Here is a 14,859-nt window from a genome sequence, read left to right as displayed (position 1 = left end):
TTTGGGCCCACTTGAAGTGGGTTGCAGTTTCCAATCACCTCCTACAGGGATTTGATTAATTTGCTAGAGTGGTTCACACAATTCAAAGAAATGTCTTTTTTTTTCTGACAAGATTACTGATTCATTATAAAAAGGTATAACTGAGGAGCATCCAGATGGAAGAGATAAACAGGGCCAGGTATGGGGGAAGGGCATGGAGCTTCCATGTCCACTGTGAGCCTGATATGGCTCAAAATCTCCACCTGCTCACCAATCTTGAAGCTCTATGAAGCCCCTCCTTTAAAAAAAATTTTTTTTAGAAAGAAAGAACATGCAAGTGGGGGAGAGGGAGGCAGAGAGAGAGAGAGAGAAAGGGAGGGATGGAGAATCTTAAGCAGGTTCCATGTTCAGCACTGAGCCTGATGCAGGGCTCAATCCCACGACCCTGGGATCATGACCTGAGCCAAAATCAAGAGTTGGATGCTCAACAAACTGAGCCACCCAGGTGCCCTTCCTATTGGGTCTTAGTGGAGACTTCGTTACATACTCATGATTGGTTAAATCATCAGCCATTGGCAATAGATTCAAATTAATCCCTCCCTACCCAGGTCAGGAGGAGGTATTGATAGTTCCAACCCTCTACTCACAAATGTGACTGCTGGCAACCAGCCCCCTATCTTTAGCTGCTTTGCAAAAGTCACTTTGCTAACTTAACCAAAGACACCTTTACCACTGGCATCGCTTGCAAGGTACATCTTTTTTGTTGGATCTGTAATTGAGGAGTGGTGGGTGTGAGAGTTTCCCCTACTGGTCTCCCAGCAACACTCTAAAGGAGATTTTTCTTTAGTTTTGACGCTATATATACATGTTTACACTCCCATAGATCAAGGCTCCTTCTAAGAGTGAGAAAAAAGTATCATAATCATGTGCAGCACTACAGGATCATAGCATTTAGAAATCAGACCTGGATGTTTGAATAGACTGGGACCCGGTGAGCTACAGAAACAGCTGGTCTCTCAGGGCTTCGGGCCATGGTGAGGTGTGTGCCCTCCGTCCTGAGCCATGAACAGCCAAGGAGCTATGCGCACACTCACCCTGAGGAGTCTGAGTAGAATGTAAAGTCTGTCCAAAAATGATGGGAGGCCACATAAGCGGAAACCTGGCCTGGCTGGAATGCGGGGCTCAGATCAACACAATGTCACCCAATGTTGTGTCTGGGCCTGGAGACCAGGGTGCGCATGGGTTCCGTTTCTGACGAGTCAGGGATGATCAGAGCTGGGACCTGCCACCTGGCACTGCCTGTGCCGTGTGCTCAGAGCTCACAGCTGGGGCCTCCCCACTCCTGGCTCCACCCAGCGACACCCCTACCACCCCCCTGACATCCTCAGATGGAAGGACCTGACCCAGGGCCAGTGAGGGGACAGAGAACTCGGGTCTGATTTGCATGGATGGGCCCTCCCTCTCCCAGAAGATGAAGAGGGGAAGGGAGAGATTAGGGGGGGCTCTGCTCAGCTGGGTGGCCACAGAAAGCAGAAACAGTGACGGTCTGCCCCATGCCCTGCATCCCTCTCCTCCTTACCCTTCTTGCTCACTGCATAGGTAACCGGATTCAGGGACAGGGAAGTGGTCCAGGGAGGACTCTTGGGCCCTTTATCCTCCTCTTGTGTCTAGACCCAGCATCATCCTTCCTTTGACTCTCCCCTTTGCAGAGTCCTGGGCCCAGTCTGTGCTGACTCAGCCGCCCTCAGTGTCTGGGGCCCTAAGTCAGAGGTTCTCCATCTCCTGAACTGGAAACACTGACAACATTGGTTGTGTTTATTGCGTGTACTGGTACCAGCGGCTCCCATGAATATGCTCCTCAGACTTCTCATATGTTATGATAACAATTGACAACTGATGCTCAGCGGTCCCTGATTGACTCTAGAGCTCAAGGTCTTGCAGCCCGAGCTCCTTGACTATCACTGGCCTCATGCTGAGGCTGGGGCTGATTATTATTCCAGGCCTATGAGAACCGTCTCAGTGCTGACATGGTGTTCCAGGTCTGCGGGGAGGTGAGACAAAAACTTACTGTCCTCATAATGATGGGGATCCCTGTGCAGCCCCGACCCCTCTGTCACAATAGTTGTTTCCTTTGTTTGTTTTGTCAAAAGCTAGGGTCTGGGATCCATCCACCGGGAACTTGCTACAAAGAATGGGAACCATCCTCTCAAATTCTGCCCCCAAGCTTGCGGTTGGCCGCAATACATTGTCTGTTTTTACTCTAATTGAGCATAAATCTCTGGATTCTGGGACAGGTTGTCCTGGGGAAAGAGTCCACGGAGAGATGTGTCAGTCTGCTTGGGCTGCCGTTATGTAACAACACAGGCTATGTGGCTTAACCAACAGAAGCACATTTTCTCAGTGTGGAGACTGGAGGTCTCCAGTCCAAGGTCTTCGCAGGTTTGCTTTCCTGAGGTCTTTCTTATAGATGGCTGCATTCTTGTGGATCCTCACTGTGGCCTATTTTCTGTGTGTGCTCAACTCTGTTTTTTCTTCCTCTTTTTATGAAGAGACCATTTGATTAGGCCATCACCCTTATTTACGACTTCATTTACCTTAATTCCTTCCTTCAGGGACTTATATCCAAATACATACCATTGAGGGTTGGAGTTTCAACATAGGGTTTTGAGGGGGGACACAGTTGAGTCCATATCAGGGAGTCAGGGGAGAGCCAGGGACACAGTGTCCAGGTGTGTCGACTCTGAATAATTGACTGTGAAGATCCACACCATTTGGAGAATACCTACTGTGTGAGAAACCTGAGTCTAGGAACACGGACCACACGCAGACACCATAGGAAAGGTCCCCATGCTCAGGGCATTGACAGTGTTTGGGGGAAGAGAGAGGACACAGAAGCTAAACATGTATAGGAAAGCTATGTCCTGGGAGCATGAGGATGGGATCAGTGGGGTGGAACCGGAGCATTGGAGCGGTTGACAGGGTCCTCCAGAATCTGATGCATTGTGATGAGGTCCCAGTGCTATGCAGACGAGGAAGGAGCAGGAGGGGAGCATGAAGGTGGGGACCAGGCAGCACTGTGGATGGTGCCCAAGTCACCCGGTCCTGGACGAGGGTTGGCCAGTGGGGTGGAGAAGGAGGGTCAGGACCCCTGTGACGTGGAGGATTTAGGGAATAAGGAGGGGGATGGGGATGAGAAAAAAGAAGTGGGAGGTGTGGCAACATTTCAGGGAGGGGGCCCTACCAGCTGGGACAGCATGAGGACCCATCTCTGATGCAGGGTGACTTCCACCTCCCAGTTCCGGGAAAGATCAGCCCCTGACCCAGGCGACTTGTTCATAGTTGTAGGAATGCACATATCTGCTTACTCTCATCTCACAATGTGCCTGTTGAAAGAGCAAAGAATTGTTACAAGAACACCATGCGAGGCTGAGCTCAGTTCCCTTGTTCTCATTGCTACCCATGTGTTATAAACGTTCCCCTTTAGGGAAGCACAGAAAATCACAATTTCCTTTAGAGAAGTTAACATGAACTTCAAGAACTGGGGTTCTGTAGTTGGTTTGGATTTAAATGTTTCCAGAGCATTCTTTTATACAATAAAGATTGTTAATGACTACTTGGCTGCCCTTCTCACTTTCTTGCTGAGAAAAAGGGATCAACAGGACATGGTGGATAAGGAGGCTGAAGCTGAGCTCCATACGGGACCCCAGCCTCGGAGCAGGGGGTCAGCAGTCCCGCAGGCAGGATCAAGGCAGATGGGTCCACACCCTGACCCTGTCATCCCCTGGCTGGGGCTTGCAAAGATGTGCTGGCAAGCAGTGTTAGGACAGGCTCATTATGTCCCAGGGCACACTGTCTAGAAGAAATAAGGAAACTACTAGAAATCCAATGGGAAGGCACCTAAAGAAGACAAAGCCTACACTGCAGTGATCAGAGGAAGAAGGGTTGAGGCCATGCTTTACAGAAGAATCAGAGAAAACTCTGAGATTATTTCTTAAGGAAAGAATTTCATGTTGTCACTAGTTTATAAATCCATTAAAGGAAACCTAACTTTCCACAAGTTCACCTGCCCCTTTATTTACGACACACGTGGGCTAATGTGACGGAAAGTGCACTGAGCCAGGCACAGGGTCCCCATCAAGCAAGAGAGAAGCTTAAGCTGCAGGGTCTCCCAGCCAGGCGTCTTACAGTCTTTGATCTGGACAGTCTCCCAGAGGAAGAACGCACAAAGGGATCCCTTGGCCCTGCTTCAGCACCATTACATCCAGGGTGACTACAGAGCTTGGGTGAAGATGGCAGGCTGCTGAATGATGACGTTTCAGAAGAAGTTACTGTCAGCAGGGTCGCTGGGCACCACTGAGTCTCTGTGATGCCCTCGCTCTTCCTGAAGCCCAGCCCCTCCAGCTGCAGCCCAGCTCCAGAATATTCTGATGTTCCTGCCACAGAGCATTTCCGGGCCAGGCCAGGCTCACGCTCACCCACGGGGTTTGATCTGGAATTTAGGTAGTCTCACGTGACTTAGAAATCAGAAAATAAATTCCTCATGATGGAATTTGTCTGACCCCTTGCTCCTTGCTCACACCCAGAGCGGCCACATGGCTGGTCAGGGGCTCTTTCTCCCCAGACTCAAATCAGTTCAGAGACTGATGCGTGGAATTCCAGGATTTCTCTTTTTTTATGTTTTTATTTTTTTAATTATTATTTTTTAACGTCTATTCATTTTTGAGAGAGACAGAGACAGAGTGAGAGGATGGGAGGAGCAGAGAGAGAGGGAGACACAGAATCTGAAACAGGCTCCAGGCTCCGAGCTGTCAGCACAGAGCCCGATGTGGGGCTTGAACTCACAAACCACGAGATCGTGACCTGAGCTGAAGTCGGACGCCCACCTGACCGAGCCACCCAGGGGCCCCCTAGGATTTTCCTTATTTAAAAGCATCTGTTTATTTTGGCAAACGGGATCAATGTTTCACCTGTTCATTTTTGGTTGAAGTCTATGTTTCTGGCAAGATCATGATGAAAAGTGGATATATTTTCAGATGCAAGCACACAAATTGCTGTCATTTTTCTTTTGCTCCCACAGCACTCATTCTTTAATATGGACTATATTTTTCTCAAACTTTACATTTGAAATGTTGATCTTAAACATTTGGTCACCACCAAAGTCCTGCTCTTCTGGAACACATCCTGCTCAAGGGATTTAGAGTTTTAAGTAAAATTCTACAGAGAATATCATTTGTCACAGCTCCCTGCAGACTTGTGTCCTGTGCTTGCAGACAGGATTCCTAGGAGTGACTCGCTGTGTTAAAAATCTATATGAATGACAGTAGTCCCAAGTGTGTGGGAACGTTGACAGACAAGATTCGCCTGGAATAACCCACTAGCAACGTCTTCCAGGTCCCTTCCTGTGGCCTCCCGTCCCTCCAGAAAGGCTGTCTCTCCCCTCGGTGCTATGGGGAGTTGACAGGGAAGGGGAGCCATGGTCACCAGTAGGTCACATCAGAGGAAAGAACACAGCGTCCTGCACAGAAGGGGCCATGTGTCCCTGGTGACGGGATCATGCCCATCACATTTTACACCTTATATATAGACTATTTATTTGTTAATTATACCTCAAAGCGTGTTGGTGAGAAAATGATTGGAAATTGAATTTTAAAGCCCAGATTTTTCCCTCAAAAATTTATCAGATTTGGTAAATTCCTTTCTCATCATCTCTATACGTCATCTACTGCTTCGTTGTATGAGGTAAGCCTCTGTACTTAGTGACCTCTCTCTGTGAACTTGTGAGCAATTTCTCTGTCGTTGTGTGTGTGAAGGGCTGCCTGTTACTGAGAAATTCAGAAAGACATACCATGCTATTTCCACAGTGTATCTCTGTTGTGAACATGTAGAGTTAAAAAAAAATGAATGTATACACACCCACATAATTATTCTGCTAATAGTGTCTTTCAGATCATCGAAACCATCTAAGATTAAGCATGTATTCTGATTAACAAATCAACACCCAATGAAACACATTCTATGAACAGTTCATTTCACCTCGAACAGGAAAGAAGGTGACTACACACAGCACTCATGGAACAAGTGAAAATTTGGGGACAAAAGTGAGACAGCTGCCACATTTACAAAAAAAGTCAGCATCATTCATGGTGTGAAATGCTACAGGACACATGCCCATCAGAGCTGATTCAGCCCACATGTCTTTGTGTGTGTGCGAGAGAGAGGGGGGGCGGGGAGTAGAAATCATTATGCCTTTCTGAATGTTTTCTGTAAGAAGGGTGCTGGGGACAGTCAGAGCAGCTGAACAGGTCTCCAGCCTTCTCCAACAGCACCTCTTCAGAACAGCTCATCACCAAAGAACCTTCCAATCTACTGGATGGTCCCTGTCACCTTCTGACAGGAGGGTCCCCACAGGCCAGAGGACAGTCTGAAATCCTCTTTTTCTGTCACTAGCCTCAGCTCAAGCACTCAAAATTACTTTTGGGGGCTCCTGGGAGCCTCATCCCTCACCCCCCCCCCTTCATTCCTCAGTCTCTCCTCACACCAGTATCCCCACTCCACCCTGGCCCCGCTCTCTTCATGGAGACCCATCCCCCTCAGGTCAGGGCTCCAGCCCCAGGTCCTACTGGGACAGGCGTGCTAAGAGGTGGGTCTCAGGGAGCCAACCTCTGTCTTTCTAAAGGTGCAGAGCAGTGTCTTCTCAACCCCTTCCTCCGGGGTCCTTGTTGATGAATCCTCGCAAAAAGTAGGAGAGGAATCCAGGGCAGGGCCGGGTTTCTGACCCTGCCTCCCCTGCCTCAGAGGGAGGAGGAGCTCCCCAGCCTTCACAAACCATGGGATGTGGCTGATCCAGGCCTCTGTCTTTCTGATATGCTGACAGCAGGACACATCTCCCTTCAGGAGCCAGGTCTCAGGGCTACCCCATTCCACTAATGTAACCCATGAGGAAGGGTCAGCCTCTGAGGAGGCCGTTCTAGGGAACTAAGGGACGCGTGATTTGAGGAGATTGCAGCTTCGTGAAAGGCCCCTGGATGAAGGATTTTTCCCATTTCTGAGGCAGGGGCAATGGAAGTGGCGCTGGTCAAGGAGGGCCTGGCCCTCCCTCAGGCAGGATGGTGACCTTGCCTTTCACACCTGGTGCAATGTGCTCCAGGGCCAGCAGGTGGCGCTGTGGGCACGTGCCTCAACCACAAGGTAGCGCCCAGAGCTGGAGACCAAGCACCTGGCTGCTTAGTAGGTGTCCCCTGCTCAGGGATGCCTGGGGCCCAGCAGCCCCTTTCTCCCAAGGCCCTAGATGTCCCCACAGAAGAAATTCACCAGTCCCATGCTCTTTAAATACAACTTTGAAGCAGAGGGTATTGATTCCTGGTGGATGGAGAGGTTGGGGCAATCCGGAGGGATGGGGAATAATCTGAATGATGGGCCCTGTTCCCATCAGAGTGAGGGAAGGGATAAGAGAGGCTGGGGGATCTCTATCCCAGCGGGAGTACGGGGAGAAAGTTCTTGGGTCATCTCTACCATGCACTGGACCCCTCTCCTCTTCACCTTTCTCACATACTACACAGACGACTGAACTCTGACGTCAGTGGTGGGGGAGGGGGGTCCTTCGGGGGATAACTGGGTCTTTTCTTTCTCCTGGGTCCTTATCTTGAGTTGTTGGTGGTACCCTGACCCTCTCTCACTCTGTCCTTCACTTTAGGGTCCTTGCCATGGTCTTTGGTGACCCAGTCACCATCAGTGTTGGGGACTCTGGTCCAGGACGTCACCATCACCTACACTCGGAGTAGCAGCAGCACCGGATCTGATAATGGTGTGGGTTCCAACTCTTAGTGCTGTTGTTCCCCCAAATACTGGCTTTTGGAAGTACCTGGCCATCAGGGGTTCTAGATTGATCTTCTGCCTCCAAGTCAGATAGATACATGGCTTCACAGACCATCTGTGGGCTCCAACCTGAGGGTGAGGTTGATTCTTACTGTCTCACAAATGACAGAGACCTCAATGCCCACACGGTGCTGTGTTACCAGGAGAGATTGAAACATAATACACCCTCTGGGGTCCCTGATCAGACCTTCCCACCCTTGCAAATTGCTGTCACCATGACACCAGCACCTGAAGGTCTGAAACCCTCTGTATATCTGTTGATTCAATAATGTCCCCACCTCTGATCCCATCCAGGCTTGAGGCTGAGACATTCTGATGATGACTCCTCTTCCCAGACATGTCCACATAGGCAGGAGCTCAGAGTCTGTCTCAAACACAGAGACATGAAGAAGGCACTAGAGCTGAACCCAGCAGCCTCGGAACTCACGTGGATCCTCAGTTACTGCAGATGAGTATAAACAAGTTAGTGTATTAAGGGTTGGCCAACTGGCCGCATGAGGTGCAAGAGGAAATATTCTCATTTTCACAGTTGTAATACATGATCTAATCATCAGGAATCCTAAGCATCAGGAATAGGTGATATAATAAAATTCTGCTGATGCAGCTGAGACACAAGCTTTCTATGGCCCCTTTGTAGTGAGAGGGGCCTCCCTTAAGCCCGATGCCCCCTTCTTCAAAATTCCCAGATGCCCTGGGTCTCTCTGTGACATCAGGAGCAGCTCAGAAAAGAGGGTCAGGACAACCTGTGGAACTCTAACTGGGGTGACAGGAGTGCAAGAGAGGACAGGGAGTGTCTGGGGTCTGATGGCTTGTAAGACAGGCTGGGACAATCCTGTGTGGCCCCTGCCAGCAGAGACAGCACTCAGGGCTTCCAGGGTGTTCAGGCATCAGTGTGCTCACTAGATATTGCTGACCTGCCAGGACCCAGGGGCCATCACCACACGGGCCACCTCTATCCCTGAGTCAGCTCCTCACCTCCTCCTCTGTTTCCTTCCACCTGTGAGAGGCCCTGACAGGGAAGCCGGACAGAGGGACAGCAAGGGCTTAACTGAGCACAGCAAGCCCACCCCTGTGGAACTTTCCAGAGAAGTAAAGACACTTTGGGTACTCAGTATCCACGACAGAGCTTTAGCGTCAGAGTCTGGGTCTTAGGACCTGGGTTCCTCTCCTCCTCACCCTCCCCACTCTCTGCACAGATGAGGGCAGAACTCTCTAGGGTGGATCAAAGAACCCCCCAACTCTGCTCCACACCCCCACTCTCCCCTGCAGTGGGATGCCATCCTCCTCACATTCCTCTCTGTCCCCTTACAGTGTCTGTGACCGAGGTGGGGCTGAATCAGCCACCGTCGGTGACCAAGCCCACCCTCAGTGACCAAGTCCACCCACAGATGGCCACATTCACCTGCACTGGAAGTAGGAACACTATTGGCAAAAAGTGAGCAGCTTGGAGGCAGCAACACCCGGGCCATGTCCCTACACTTCAAATCAACAGGAAGAAAGAACACCTGGCCCTCTTGTTCTCCCATAGAGCTTCTGGATGCAAGTCAAGCAGGCTGCCTCTCTGACCACCCCTGAGTCCCAGGCTGAGGACGAGGCTGATCACTCCTACTCAGCATGGAAATGCAGCCTTGGAGTTTGCACAGCACTTCAGGCCAGTGGGGAAGTGAGACACCAAGCCTGAGCTCCCAGGCCTCACTGGCACGCAGGGCCCTCGTAGAGCACCATGTCACCGGCCCACGAAGAGACAAGGGCTGGGTTCCACCTGACAGTTGTGTGGACTACTCAGGATTATAAGAAATAATAACGTCAAGAAAAAAAGGCTGGATCTGCAGAATTAGCACGTGCATATGGACAGCTTCATTACGACTCTATTTGGCCTTTATGAATACATGTACACTCACGTGCTTTCACAAAGAGTGAAAACAGACTTCAGGTTTAAGTGAAAGGATATTTACTTTCCTAGGTCTTTCTTTCTATTTCATTTGGAGATGCTGGATTCATGTGCTCAGCTGGTCCATCCCTATGACCTTGAGTACATATCCGCCAGGGTCACCAGCCACCAGCCCCCCCTCCCCGTTTCTCCAGCCTTGACACATGTCTTGACCTCTGACCCAGGGCTCCTCCACTTCTTCAGGGACTTCACTCGGCTCACCCTACAGATCTCAGCTTACATACCATAGCTGTGCTCAGACTCTCTGTCCCAGCTGCCCATGTGCACCCCACATGCACACAGGCAGTATCCCCATATGTGTGCCCCTGCCGCACCCCCTTCTGTCCTTCCAGGTACCACATGCAGCAGGAGACACGGTTGGAGCTCCAGGGATACAGTTGACAGAGACGGACCTTTTGAAATAAATCATAGATTTCCACTGAGGTGACATTCCAGTTAGGAAGCTGAAGGCTTCGGGAGCTGTATGCCAGGAATCAGCACGTTGATTCTGGGATAGCAGCTTCAGTGTTGCTCTCACAGAGCTCAAGGCCCTGGGGACGTAACACAGTCTCCCTGCGCTCTCAGGGCTGAACTGTCACTCCTGTGACACTCCAGTGGCACCTCCAGCCAGGATGGACCTCTGTTGAAAACTCGATCCAACCAAGGGCTACAGGGACTGTGACCTCAGGGACATAGTGCCCCTTATCTCCACCTCACCCAGAGTCAAATGTGGGATCTTTGAAAGAATTTTCTGCGTCAAATTGGCCTTGGGTAATAGAAATACATTCCTCTGGTCATGGGTGACTGAACGAGCAATTAATTGCTCTATTTTGAACATACGGGACACACAAAACACAGCAACGATTGTTTTACCCACCCTTGAGATGAGTCTGACTCCTAGTCAGTCCATCCTGGAAGTTCTGTGTTTAATTCCATCACTGAGATGAGTCTGAAGTTCACAGGAACAGGCTACTAATGGTGCTTCCCTGGACACCATGTTGGGCTTTCCTTCTTGAAGGACCAGACCTAATATACAAAGTCATGATTAAAAAATAAATTAATAATAACAACAGTAATAAAAATGATTTCTTTTTTATTTTTTTTCTTAAATTTATAATGTTTATTTAGTTTTGAGAGAGAGAGAGAGAGAGAGAGAGAGCAAGCGGGGGAGGGGCAGAGAGGGAGATACAGAATCCAAGCAGGCTCCAAACTCCAAGCTGTCAGCATAGAGCCCGATGCGGGGCTCCAACCCATGAACTGTGAGACCATGACCTGAGCTGAAGTTGGATGCTTAACCAACTAAGCCACCCAGGTGCCCAAAAGCATGAACTGATTTAGAAACAAGTTTAAAAGACCCCGATTAAACCAAGAACTAAAGTCACATCTTTTCCATTAGGTTTTCATCCATTTTCTCAACTACTATTTCAATCCATAATTTCTCTGCAATAAGCACGAATCTATGAAAACATACTCATGATTGTACCCGCATCTTCCCATTAACAGTGTCATTGAGTTTAAATAATTCTTGCTGAACTGAATTTTGTATAAAGTCACCCACATTCATTTTGAGGTAGCAGTTGTCCAAGTGGTGACAGACACATAAAGTCTGCGACGAGGTCCCCGTCAGAGCACCCGCAGCTGTCACTCCTTCCCTCCTGGAGCTTCCTGCAGGTTTGCCTTTTGTGCTCTGAGGTCAGGGCCACACTCGGGCTCCTGCAGACTTGGGTCTGTGTGCTGGGGGGACAGATCCTAGGAGGGAATCACTAACCACAGTGTGTGGAGAACTGTTGTTTCGCGGAGGTGGAAGTAGTGACAGATGACGACGATGGTCAGTGTAACCCCCCTAGGAAGGCACACGAGGGCGTCTACCCACAACCTGGAGAAAAGGGCTCCCTGTCTCCTCAGTGCTGAGGGAACTTCCGGGAAAGGATAACTTTGAAACCAGAAAGGAAACAAGCAGAGGAAAGAAATCAGCCTCCTACACAGAACTGGCCAGGTGCCAATGTGGACCCATCACTGTTCTGGCCCTGATCCTCATCTGTGTGGTTGTACAAGAGTCACCACCTTAGTCCTGCCCCATCAACAGCCAAGGGAGCCTTGGACACACTCACTACGTGGAGCCTGAGTAGAGCACAGTGTGTCCTGAGGTGATGGGAAGTCACACAGGGGGACACCTGGCCTGGCCTGAAGGAATGGGACAGTGGACACAGCAGTGAGGCGGGAACTCTCTCTGATGGGCTCTAGTCACCATGTCACATAATGTTGTGTCCAGGCCTGGACACCAGGGGGCACATATCACTTGTTTCTGAGGAGTCACAGATGACCAGAGCTGGGACCTGCCACCTGCTATTGCCTGTGCCCTCTGCTCAGGGCTCACAACTGTGACCTCACCACCCTCTTACCCAACAGAGCCCCTCCCCTTCCCTCCACCCTGACATCCTCGGGCAGAGTCACCTGACCCAGTGCCATTGAAATGTCGAAGAGCTGAGGGTCTCATTTGCATGGATGGGCCCTCCCTCTCTCAGAGGATGAAAAGGAGAAGGAACAGATTAGGGGACGTCTGCTCAGCTGTTCAGCCACAGAAGGCAGGATCAGTGATGATCTCGACCATGGCCTGGTCCCCTCTCCTCCTCACCCTCCTCATTCACTGCACAGGTGACTAGATGTGGGGACAAGGGAAGCGGTCCTGGGAGAATATGTGAGACCTGATTCTTCCTCTTGTCTCTAGACCCCAACATGACCCTCTCTTTGTCTCTCCCATTCCAGGGTCCTGGGCCCAGTCTGTGTTGAGTCAGCCACCCTCAGTGTCTGGGGCCCTGGGCCAGACGGTCACCATCTCCTGCACTGGAAGCACCAACAACATCAATATTTTTGGTGTGAACTGGTACCAACAGCCTCCCGGAAAGGCCTCTAAACTCCTCATCTATAGTAGTAGCGATCGACCCTCAGGGGTCCCTGACAGATTTTCTGGCTCCACGTCTGGCAACACAGGCTCCTTGACCATCACTGGGCTCCAGGCCAAGGACGAGGCTGATTATTACTGCCAGTCTGTTGACATTACTCAAGGTGCTGACACAAGTGCTCCAGGCCTGTGGGGAAGTGAGACAAAAACCTGCTGTCCTCCCAGCAATGGGACTTCCCATCTATCCCTGATTTTTGGCCAACTAAGCTGCTGCTTTGTTTGATGTAAACTGGGGTCTGAGACCCACCTCAAGGAAGTTTGTCTATAGTCTTTCCACATTCTCTGAAATTTCTCCTTGAAGCCTCTCATTGGGAGCAAGATATTGTGTGATTTCTCAAACTGAGCACAAATTTCTGCATTCCAGGGGCAGGCTGTCCTGAGGACACAGTCCATGACAGGTCACGGCAGACACAGGGACACAATATTCAGCTCTGTCTGAGTCAGGACACATCAGGAATGTCCAATATGTGTCCTGATAACAACAGCTCCCATAGATTGCCCCTAAATCCTCATCTATTATGATGGTTAGACCCTCTGGGGACCCTGATTCATTCTTTGACTCTGTGTCTGTTAACTCTCACTCTGAGATCATCACGGGGCTGAGGTCTGAGGATAAGGCTGCTCCTCCCTGCCCCCTCACCCCCTCTGCGACAGCATCTTGGGCTCACACAGAGTCCCAGGCCCATGAGAACTGAAAGCAGACCCTTTCTCATCTTCAGAGAGGGCGAGGCCGCAGCAGCTTACCAGGCTCAGCCTGTGGCTTCTGCTTCTGATGCTCCTGCTGCTGCCACCATGGGCTCGGTGCACGCAGCAGCACCACCTGGGAGTGAGGGCTCCTCCTTCTCTTCTGTCCCCAACGTCACTCGCAGCAGCCCCTTCCTAGACAAAGGGTCTCAAAGGACACAAGGAAGCTCATCTTGCCCATCAGGTTGAGACACAAGGTTTCTTTGCACCGAAGTTTATGGACTGGGGGTTGTAGTTCCAGTGTTCTCAACTCCCACTTGTCCTCTGACGAATCCAGGGTCTCCATCCTTGGTCGTTTAGCCATTTCTAGAAGTTTCCAGACCTATGTAACCCTCTTATTAGTCTTCAGTAAGAATGCCTGTACTTTTTTTGCTCTTTGGGATGATTTCTTCTCTCACTGAAGCATAAGCCCTGGATTACCTATAGCTGAAACATATATTTCAGTCATTTGAAATGAGTCCCTGTCCATTCCCATCAATGCTGAGACCCAACCAGTGACTTTTCTTCTTCACTTTCATTGTATAATACTTGCAGAAAGATGTTGAATAATAATGGTGTTTAGCTCAGATTAGTCTTTTCATCTTATAGAAATGTCCTCCCGTCCCCACCCCATTAGCTAATTTTCTGGTTGTGGGACTGAGTCTGATGTGTGGGTAGACAGTGTGTTATCACATTATAAAATCTCTGTCTGCTTCCATTTTATGTGGTTTTTATTAGAGCTTTGCTTTCAGGTGGAGTGGACCAAGATGGTGGAGCAGCATGGAAGTTCTAGGCTTCTTTCATCCCTAAAATGCAGCTAGATCAGCACCAAACCATTATTTCTAGCACACCTAGAAAATTGCTCTGAGGATTAACACAACAATCTGCATAACTTGAGCCACAGAACTTGGAAGGTACTTGGCACGGAGAGGTGAACTGGGGGAGAGAGAAGCCACAGAGGGTAGGGAATGGTATTTGGGGACAGAGGACAGAGAAAGGAAGGAACATACAGGAAAAGCACTCCCCGCAAAAGTAGTTGGAGAGAAAGAGTGGAAGCACCCATAAGTGCCTGAATAAGAAAGGGAGAAAGCAGAAAGCAGAAAGGAGAGGGTTTTAGTATCATTATGACTCTATTACCAGGGCAGGACAGCACTGGAAACACTGCAGCGCAATACCTGGCGGCGTGCTGGTGGGAAGACCGAATTCCCAAGGACAGGCAGTGAGGTCTGAGGGATCGACGGGCCACATGGGAGAAGCAGTTTCCCTGGTACCCTGCTAGGAGGGCATTTGGTAGAGGTTGTACGGACTCCCCACAGGCAAAGCTCCCAGCGGACCGTGGGGAACACAATTGCTGGTATAGGAACAGAAACGCCAGGGTGAGGCGAAACCT

At 50.0% G+C, this 14,859-nt stretch overlaps 3 protein-coding genes and 1 gene segment (V, D, J or C); all 4 read left to right on the top strand.

The window, feature by feature from the left end:
* LOC123587584 (immunoglobulin lambda-1 light chain-like) overlaps nt 1–14,859 on the top strand; it is an 876,584-nt gene that overhangs the window by 310,527 nt on the left and 551,198 nt on the right. Inside the window, exons 1-2 of one of the 5 annotated variants that reach the window (XM_045457474.1) lie at nt 12,305–12,439; nt 12,551–12,857. The exons of the other annotated variants lie outside the window; for them this stretch is intronic. Of the exons in view, the coding sequence (XP_045313430.1) occupies nt 12,313–12,439; nt 12,551–12,857 (434 nt within the window). The 5' untranslated portion in view covers nt 12,305–12,312. Of the gene's footprint in view, nt 1–12,304; nt 12,440–12,550; nt 12,858–14,859 lie in introns of those variants that run through there. 5 annotated transcript variants of the gene reach the window in all.
* Nucleotides 1–14,859, top strand: part of LOC123587586 — a 1,001,573-nt gene that overhangs the window by 458,774 nt on the left and 527,940 nt on the right.
* The window catches only part of LOC123587588 (immunoglobulin lambda-1 light chain-like), an 824,513-nt gene that overhangs the window by 286,601 nt on the left and 523,053 nt on the right, over nt 1–14,859 (top strand). The gene's annotated exons all lie outside the window — the stretch shown is intronic.
* The window catches only part of LOC123587590 (immunoglobulin lambda-1 light chain-like), a 577,236-nt gene that overhangs the window by 47,831 nt on the left and 514,546 nt on the right, over nt 1–14,859 (top strand). The window lies entirely within an intron of this gene.

This window comes from Leopardus geoffroyi, chromosome D3 (genome assembly GCF_018350155.1).
Source record: "Leopardus geoffroyi isolate Oge1 chromosome D3, O.geoffroyi_Oge1_pat1.0, whole genome shotgun sequence".
In the NCBI taxonomy this organism is placed as follows: Eukaryota; Metazoa; Chordata; class Mammalia; order Carnivora; family Felidae; genus Leopardus; species Leopardus geoffroyi.
The sequence above is the reverse complement of the archived record's forward strand: the minus strand, read 5'-3'. Positions and strand labels throughout refer to the sequence as shown.